General features: G+C 37.6%; 1 protein-coding gene across 1 annotated transcript; it reads right to left on the bottom strand.

Moving 5' to 3' along the window:
- Positions 1-1335: 1335 nt before the first annotated feature.
- Positions 1336-9702, bottom strand: ACTR8 (actin related protein 8). The gene is made up of 13 exons (XM_032194288.1): positions 9538-9702; positions 9257-9427; positions 8362-8472; positions 7982-8086; positions 7020-7193; positions 6323-6416; positions 5513-5645; positions 4968-5121; positions 4131-4226; positions 3445-3585; positions 2771-3035; positions 2272-2434; positions 1336-1591 (listed from the first exon to the last, which is right to left on the bottom strand). Exons 1-13 carry the CDS (start codon positions 9658-9660, stop codon positions 1573-1575), a joined length of 1749 nt encoding a protein of 582 aa, XP_032050179.1. The 5' UTR covers positions 9661-9702; the 3' UTR covers positions 1336-1572.
- Positions 9703-10030: the final 328 nt, after the last annotated feature.

Genomic DNA, 10030 nt, shown 5'->3' with positions numbered 1-10030 from the left:
ATTTACAGTATATTTGATATGGTATTATAAGAATGAAGTAGATTTTACATTTCACTTGCTGTCCAGATGTCATCAGCACTCATTGATGTAAAGTTGTGATTTTTTTTTGCTGTGGAGAATATTTGTAGGTCAAAAAATCCACAAAAAAAATAATCTTTATACATACATATTTTTCTTCTGTATCACCCTCAAGTGACTTAAAAATCTTAAAAATTAATTCTGTAACTTTTCTTGAACCACTCCCCCCCCAAAAAATGAAAAACAAAACCAAACCCAGCACTGACAAGTAACCTTGCCAGAGTAAAACCTGAAGTACGGTATGCTTTCTGGAGATCTGCAATGAAAGGGAGCTCACAGTTACTACTTTTAAATAAAATATAATAACGTAACTATAGTCTGCAGTGAATTATTTTTAGATGAGTTTACAGCATAATTTGACTAGAGAGATCCTTTCTCTAAAACTTTTAATGAAGGCAGGTTAAAAGTAAGTCAGTTCTTTCTTATGTGATTTGCAGAAACATTCATCTTTGATATTATATTGTTTAAAGAGGTTTAATATTAACCTACATTTTAATTGGGATAGGGATTTAAGGCATGGTTTGCAGGTGGTAGGACTCTTCATTACAGAAGATAAAACAACAAATAGCACTTATATAACTAAGGCTTAGTTTATAACTAAGGATTCAGGAGAAAAAAACCCATGCTATATAAAAGCTACATAAATAAAGAAGAGCTCTAAATAGCTTTAGAGCTACATAAAAAATAAATCTAGTTTTAGGTGTATTATATTTTCTTTTTAAATAGGGAAAAAGGGGAGCACTACCACAAATAAGGAGAAGCTAAAATGAGATTTCAATTATGTGACCAGGGAAGAAAATATATTCCACTTTCGTAAGTTTTTTCAGTGAATAATATAAATTATTATAGAAGCGAAATACAACAGCAACTGAAGTCTAGGTTCTCTATTTCACTTTTTCCATGATGAGCATTTGTGCAACGATTTTATCTCCTGGTAACATTAGTGTAGGAATGGGAGTAACGCATTAATCACACAGAATGCACGCTTCAGGTGTTGTTTCTGTGTATACTTATGTGTGCCTGGAATTAATCTTGGTTTAAACTTGACCTTTTCAATATGGTATATCATATTCCAACATTGTGCCACTTTGTGTGTGTGTGTATATATTTAAAACCCACACGATATAAATGTAGTGAATCTGGAGATAAGTGGTATTCTGTACACTAAATTCAATGCATACAATTGAAAAGATCAAGGATAGCAATGCTGAAGTAATACGCATGCAATAAGATTTTTGCGCCACTATTGGAAAAATCTCAGTTGAGTTAGTTTAATAAAATAAAACATCAGCAGAAAATCAATACATCTGCACTGGAAGAAAGTGACGTCTGGGGATCGATTAACCATGCTCTCCTGTAAACATACCAGTTACCAGACAAACGCAGCTCGCTCTCGTAACATTCTTACACCAAAACGCTGCCATTCTCGCTGATATATCCAGAGCTCCTGAGTTGTGTCTAGACAGGCTAAAACAGCACCTCCTTTCCATGCAATTAAGCGGGGATCCATATCCTAAATTTAAATACATAGAGAGAGTCACTACTCTGTGCACAGTTCTAAAATGCTGCCTCCTTTTTTTTCCCCAACAGTATTCATTACTTAGAATCTTGGTAGTGAGGAAGAGGAGAAAATTTTTCAAAATCATTCAGAATAAAAAACTTTCACGATACTGAGATTAAAAAAAAAAAAAGGAAAAAAATATTTAAGGTGTTTTAAAAGTCACTTTTTTTTTTTTTTAAACGACATGCCACGAAAATCCTGCCCTCAGCAGGCAGGCCAAATGCTCTGAAAATACTCAAACTTTGCTTTTTACAAATTTTGTTTGGTTACAGCCAAGCTAAAATGACCATACTTTAACACTGATAAAAATTAAAACAAAACCAAAACCTAACAATTCTTTATTGAGCAGAAAGATACTTTCATGGATCCATACTAATTGCTTCTTTGAGAACATGGCCCTCAGCTAATAAGCACTTCCATGATCAATACCAGTAATTATCTTGCTTTACCTGTAATTGCCCACCTGTAATACCAGTGCTATAGTATGAGCTGCCAGCTTGCCTCCTCAAAAATACACAAAAAAGTGTAACCATTCTTTCTGTGGTTTTGAAAAAAATGTATTATTAAAGATCTTTTGAAGATTTCAACCAATTCTAGTTTACTAACTGTGTAGCTATTAGTTAATGTTATACCTTAGGTCTTGTGATGACTTCAACATTTCAACGACTCCTTCTGAAAGAAGGGGCATTTTGTTGAGAATTCGGTGTTGAAGAAACTCTTGAGCTTTATGAAACATGAGACCTCCTCCCACTACTAAGATGGAGCTGTACATCTTCTTTTTTGTATCATCAGATACTGGAAGGAATGGATATATAGAAGTATATCTATTTTTAAAGTTTAATACAGCCTGTATTTATACTTCAAAGAACCTAATGTAACTCAAACTAGATACAAACTGGTAAAAATTTACTTTTAAAATTCTTTTGCTGTTCCTGGGAGCTTCAAAAACAAGCTCAAGAAAGCTCAACAAAGATTCAAGTTTAACAGTGCAACTATTCTGGAGATGATAAAATAAAGGGACATACATACTACTTTCCTAAATTAAATCCACATTAAAATATGGATTTAAATGTGGAGATTAAAACCACACTGAAAAGCAATTTGACAGAATTATACAAACGTATTTCTTACCACAGCAGTCAATACTATGAAGGATGGCTTTGTCAAGACCTAGGGCTTTGCCTTCAAACTGAGAAATTGCTGTTTTCCTGGACATGTGTGCACTTAAAGGTTCCTCTGAATCATTTCCAGATATCATACAGTCACTTTGGGAAGATCCTAGTTCCACTTCTTGGGGGTAGATCCTCTCTGAAATGTCTGTGGCTTGGCCTCTCAAGTCTCCCTCATATGTACCAGGCTTTGACATAGACTTTCTATCAGCTGTAGCTTTTGCAGACTTAAAATAAGAAAACAAATTTAAATATAAACTATGAAAAATAGGAAAAGATCTTCAACAGGTTACAGAACAGTACAAAGGCTTAATTAAGCACCACTTCTTTACCTTTCTGCACAGAGAACAGTTAAACATTGCATTGCTACCTCATACAATTTTTGATTCAGACTAAGTGTTTTAATTTCAAATCCACTAGATGTATCAATGCCATTATTAAGAAGTCTCCTTAGATACTGAAAATGCACAGTTCTAATTAAGGACTTGTCTAGACGTGTAATTCCTCACTTTACATTTGTTCTTTAACACTGCTGACCCAGATAACAAACCTTGGTCTCAGAGATGAGGTAGTAAGTCCTAATTTCATTCCCTAATTACATAATACTCAATGAAAAATAAACCAGCAGTCACACACCTGCTCCTGCTTACTCTGTGTGGCTAGCAGATAATGTTCATCATGAGGATCTTCAGGGTCACCTTGTGACCTGTGTTGCAAAGTTGTCATTTTTTGTCCAACAATTCCAAAAGTTGCTGGATAAAACAGAGCCATAGGAGCCTGCAGAATGAGAGATTTGGCATTTTATTATGTGCATTTTTACCTAATTGGTATTATAGAAAAATCATCTTCTACCTTAGTTGTCTTGCAATTCAAAATTAATTCAGTTTTTTTTTCAAGTAGTTTCATAAAAGACTTAGTGGCTTCAGTTTTGTATAAATAAAAAAACCACATTGAATATACTTGTAGATGTTCATAGGTTTCTTTACAGCCTTCTGTGATGTACAAGTAATTCAAATGTAGTTTGTTACAGAGCTAGTAAAAGTTTGCAGAGTCAGCATTCATTCCTTACATTTGAAGGATAAACATCGTCATATTCAATTGAACTCACAAACCTTCTGGCTAAAGCTAGTTAGAAATGTTGTACATTGCCTTGTGCTTCATTAGGCACACTCATATATATTGTAATTCATTTTAATATTATTACTAAGCATATGTAAAAAACAGTATGTAAATTACATGGGCTAAATAGCATGGAGACAATACAAAGGGAGGCCCTGAACCCAAACAATGAATGTATTTCTTGTCCCTTTTACAAAAATCACCTGTAATTTTTCATCCCCTAATCGGAACTGGTATAATAGAGCTGGAGAATCTGGATGCCGAATTTGGAACTCATGGTCTTGCAATCCAGAAATATCCTGCAGTCAAAAATGTTAAAAATAATTTTAAAAATAATTAAAAAAAAAAAAATATATATATATATATATATGTATTTTTTGTATCTCTATGCCAAGCTGCACAATCTAGTTAAACTGTGGGCAATGACAAAAAATAACAATTCTAAGTTTCATAAATCTATTCTTCAACTCCTTTTTAAAGTCTTTTCCTTTAAACAAGATCTACCAAAACACCTTTCCACATGCTTAAGCCTCTAAAATGATGATGTGTTTGGAACAATGAGACCTGCTGGTACATCTCACAAAACTGAAGCTGAAAAACAGCATATATGCAAATACTGTCAGGTTTTTTTTCAATAATAAGAACAAATAAACCTCCTTTCTAAGAGCTGGGATTTCTTTCAACTACAAGAAAAATAAAACAAATTTCAAATACTTCAGCTCTAAACCTTCTACAATTTTTGCCAGTATTTCATTTTCTATGCCCATTAAGCCCATTTCCTACAGCTCTCCTGTATCTAATAATTAAAAATATACTAGTTAGAGAGGACTATGAGATGACTATTCTATATTAAAAATAAAGCACACAGTATGTGCAAACACAACTTTTCATTGAAAAAAATCATGCATCTGAACTGTTGCATTATGTTCTAACCATTCTATATGCTTTTTCCATTTGCAAGCAATTGTAGACTCATGTAAAGGTTCCCCAGAGTAGCATTCTATAGAGGAAAAAAAGAACAGACCATTTTCCTTTCTCACCTGGTCTAGATGACAGAATGTCTCCTTTAGGTGCTGAAGCAGAAGGCAATCCAACTTATTAGTTAACTGACAGTCTCTGTACGGAAACCCTGCTCGTTGCATAAGCCAATAAAAACACCTTGACACATCAGATCCTCCATATGCAAGGCACAGCCTGAAGAATAGAGAAGAATATTTTATTCATTTTCTGTAATACTGGCCTTTTACAGTGGCATACATAGGAACGAAGGCAACATTTTAGATGGACTATGATCATGACTTCCACATAGTTTGCAGAGCATGATGTTCTGCTATTTTATTCTTTTAAACATGTCAGAATTCTTTAAGGTTTACATTCTATCATGATGACCTTGTTGAACAGCTCACAATAAAACAAACAAAATAACCACACGACAATGATGACAACAACAACAAACAACACAAGCAAACAACTGTACTTGCAAAAAAGTTTTCTGTATTTGTAAAGTTGTCCTCATTTTTTTAAGTCAAGTCTTTGGTAAGTAACTAAGTACATGTTTGTAATAATTCTGCACATGAAAAGATACCTGGTGTTGCGATGGGAAACACCATCTTCTACACAGCAAACACTTGTCTTCTGATCTCCCACATCTACTATACACGCACTGCTTAAACCACTTCCAAAAGTAGCACAGACAGACTCCTGGTGTACTATAATTCCTAGCAATATGAGAAAAAAAATATCCAATTTACACCAAGCACCACAGTTATGTTTCTGAATTCAAAGTATATCTTTTAAATGTCTTTTATGTCTTTAAATACTTTAAAAAATCTACTCATAGCCTGAGTCTCCACTGAAAGTTTGTACACTTAGTGATGATTGGGTGGAGGACTAACACAGTTTTTGTTGGGTAAACCTTTGAAGTCCTGCAAAAAGCTACTACCAGGATGGATGCCTATATTTGCATGTTCTTATTTTTTGAGATTAAGGATACTGTTGCCAGACAATCTGTTTTTGTAACTTGTATTACCAGGTCTTGGTTATAAGATGCATATGAAACATTTTCCTATTTTTTTTTCTAGAATAATATTGTACATTTTAGAAACAGTCATTTAGAAATACTTGAGAAATCAAGACTTGCTACAGCCTTTTTATCTCAGCTGAAGCGAGAAGCCCACAGTTGGAATACCTGATAGCAAAGCAAGAAAATGATTTCAGTGCTAGGCAACCATTTTGCCCTATTAAAAGAGGCAACAGTTACAGGAATATCAAAAGATGAAAGCTGTGAGCCCTGGCCAAGCTGGGATTGGCCTGCAAAAATGTGCGTTAAGGGGAAAAAAAAACCACGCAATTTTACGCTATTAATCATTCCGTGCTTGCTTCTGTAGGGTTTTACCTGAGAAGCCCATCTTCATTAGGATCATATTCACCAGTTCTTTCACATGCTGTTTATTGTAGATGTCTGGAATTAGTAAAATGCACCTATAGTACTGAATATAAGAACAGTAAGTCAGCTCTCAAACTGAGTTTCTCTTTGCCTGCTTGAACACCTGTTGCCAATTAAGAAAGCATAATACACGAGGTGCTAAAAGAAGCAAAATTATGGAAAGGTGGAACATTTTTAATATTTTTTTAAAAATACTGAGAATCAGTACCAAGTTAGCAATTTTTAAGTCATTAAAATGTTTTCAAGTATACCAAACACAACAAAAACACATACTCGGCCAGGAACAGAAATTATGCATGTGTTAGACACCCATTCCTGTTGACTCCTTTTTAGTCAACATACAAAAAAAAAGACAGAAATTTCTATGATGGATTCTATATAGGACTTTTGTTCCATAAAGGATTTATAGATCTTCTTGCTAGAAGTTCTATTAACAAATTTTGTCCTAAAGGAACACACAAAATTCCAAATGAAGTCTTAGACAGGCAGATAGCCTTAGAGAGTCTCACAGTCACCAGACAGACTATCCATTAAGAAAACTACCAGTAAGAGGTTACCAGTTTGCAGGCAGCCTCTGCTAACAGGTTGATTCTCTTTTATCACAACATTTACAGAAGTGGATACAGCCCACATGTTTATAGCTCACCTTTAGGTCTTTCAGTGGTATTTCCAGATATTTTTGTATTGCATGGGACCATATCACTTCAAGATCTGCTAATACTGCAGTGAGGGAGCCACCAGGTCCTGCGTGGAGATTCAACTGCCCTCTTCTAATAGGCCAATGTATATTATAAGAATCCAGTGGATTAACATATAGTGCCTGAAAATAAGAGAGAAAGATAAAATAATTAAATTAAAATAAATTTTAAAAATTTAAAAATAATTAAAATTAGTATTTCAGAAGTAGTTAGAACATGGCATACAGCAGAACCAAGACCAATGTAACAGCAATACAGTGGATTTCTTTTCAACAGGTCTGGATTGCATAAAAGAACATTCAATACATGGTTTAAATTGCCAGAATTTTCCTATCCATGGACGCAGAATCATTTAGGTTGGAAAAGAACTTCAAGATCAAGTCCCTAACAGTATCTTTTTTTTCCTGTTATCTCAAATTAATAACTAAAATAATTTAAAAACTCTTTGAAGCTCGTGAATACCTACTTACTGAGCAGTGATTACATGTGCTGATCCTTTTATCAGTTTCTTGCCTTTTCTCTGAATTACACCACATGGGCTAAGTTCTTACCTAGTCCCTACAGAAATGGTGATTTACAACAGCAAAGAATCCACCCTATTGCTTCCAATAACTAGGTGAAGCTTTAGAGTAGTCATATATGTTTTACTTATCCTTGACAAATACAAGAATGAGAGACACGGTTTATCATGCAGTTTGAAAAAAAAATGCTTACTTGCTAGGCACCTAGGAAAAAACATCTGGTCTTGCTGAATAATAACATTCAGTTAGTCCCTAGTAAAGTTTCTCATATATTGCTAAATTTAGCCTAAATTGCTCTTCAATACATACTACTATATAGCAAAGTACTACTGATTAAATAACCATGTTAAAAGATAATAGCCTCATTTTAGCAGGGAAATGAATCTTACCTCTTCTCCTACCAAAAATTCAGGATGATTTGCTGTGTTTGTCCACTTTGCCCCAGAGCTGTGATCTAAAATAGCTGGTCGCATCTGTCTGTTGTATGACCTGGCCTGAAATGTAAACAAGTCAAAAGCTGTTGATAAATATTTTACCAGTCGCTTTTTATGCATAAAAGCTAAACAAGACAAAACCAGAAACCAAAGCAATCAACATGGAAGAACCAATTTACATCTTCACCATCTTCTCAAATCTTAAGTATCAATGCACACATAGCACCATCTGTATCTAGCGTGTAACAGATGTCTGTTCTTGGGCATTAAAACATAGCATTATATCAAATGATTACATGAATTACCAGTGTACTAAAATCTTAAGAATGAGTTACCTGGTCAGGTGACACTGGTATACGCCTCGCACCATTTGACATCTTTTTGGACCATATTGCTTGGTCCACCATTTTAAGGCCATTTTGTCTCTGCTCAGTACTTTCAGGTTTCTAAACAACAAAAACACATATATAACAAAATACTTACTTTCCAGTCTGTAAACTAGTAGCATTGACTGAGAATCATGATTATAGTTGCTAGACTGTAGGACTTTTTTTATATTAGAGTTTCTGACACCTATTTGTGAAAGTCACCCTGAGTTTTTGTAATTGACTGTAATGGCTGCTGGACTTCATCTCCAGTTTGAGGAGCTCTGGACGTTATCTATTTAACTATAAAAATATAAAGTAGGAAAAAATGTTTAAAGAGATCTCAATTATTTAGAAGTGAGCTTAAGTATTAGAGATGTGAATTTGATTAACGATTTATGGTATAGATTTTGATTATGAATAAAATCATATATTTTCTGAACAGACTAATATTACTGGCTAAGTTATCAATATTACAAAACAAGTTGTAAGGGGTGCAATCACAAAAGGAGGGGTTTGATTCTAGATCCGCAGCTGGCATTCTATAAACGCAAACAGTATGCACGGTAGCAGATCATGTGGCACGTAAGTCAATGAGTACAAGCTCTCACTCTATCAATTAATGAAATTTAATTCATTGTGACCAAATGAAATGACATGAAGTGGTGCATATCTACTGGCTTGGTTAAGGTGACATCTACAGCATGTAAAAGGGGGGAAAAGAAAAGGTTTGCCCTCAGAAGTGTTCTGTGGAAAAAACATGCATGAGGGTAAGAGCCGCGTCACACAGCCGGAAAGGCCAGGAAATACGGCACACAAACACCAGTTCTAGCGCGGTCGGAGGGCACTGGGGTGCCGGGCTTACGTTAAGGCCGTCCCTGAGGAGCCAGCTGTCCCTGCAGGCCGCCTGCCCGGGCTGCCGCTGCCGCCGCGCGATGACGTGCGGGATGCCCACAGGCAGCGTGTCCGTGGCCCGGCCGAGGCGCAGCGTCGCGGAGCCGGGGTGGATGACCACGATGAAGTTGCTCTGTATCTGCTGCAAGCAAGCACAAGGCGCGGGGCCGCAGTGGGTGCCTGAGCCCGAGCCCGAGCCCGAGCCCGAGCCCGGGCCCGTCGCCCCCCGCCCCTCGCCCGGCCCGGCCTCACCTCCTGCAGGGACTCGGGCACGGCGGCAGGGACGATGGGCCGCTTGGCACCGCGCTGCTCGCGCTCGCGCTCGCGCTCCTTGTCCTTGCCGTTTTCCGCCTCGCCCTTCTCCGCCTGGGTCATGGCTCCAAGCCTGAGGAAGCCGAGCGGCGCCCAGCCCGGCCTCGAAGCGAGCGGGGGGCGGGAGCGGGCGGGCCCGCAGCCGGCACCGCCCCTCAGGGAGGCGCCGCTCGGGGGCTCGGCCGCCCGGGGTCGGTGTTGGTGAAGGGCAGCGTGGTCGGCTGTGCCGCTGCGGGGGAAGGAAGCGGCCTTCTCCGAGCGACCGCAGGGACTGCCCGCGCCTGGTCGCAGGGCGGGGGAGCTCCTTCAGGAGGAACGTGGGGAGGCGAGAGCGTTAGGGGCAGCTGCTGCCACGCAGCGTGAGGCGAGGGGAGCTCGGCTGTGGCTGTGGGCATCGACACCTGGGGGGGCCATTTCACTATAACTAGTAGGC

Source organism: Aythya fuligula, chromosome 10 (assembly GCF_009819795.1).
Source record: "Aythya fuligula isolate bAytFul2 chromosome 10, bAytFul2.pri, whole genome shotgun sequence".
Classification (NCBI taxonomy): Eukaryota; Metazoa; Chordata; class Aves; order Anseriformes; family Anatidae; genus Aythya; species Aythya fuligula.
Note: the sequence above shows the minus strand (reverse complement) of the source record. Positions and strands in the feature narration are given on the sequence as shown.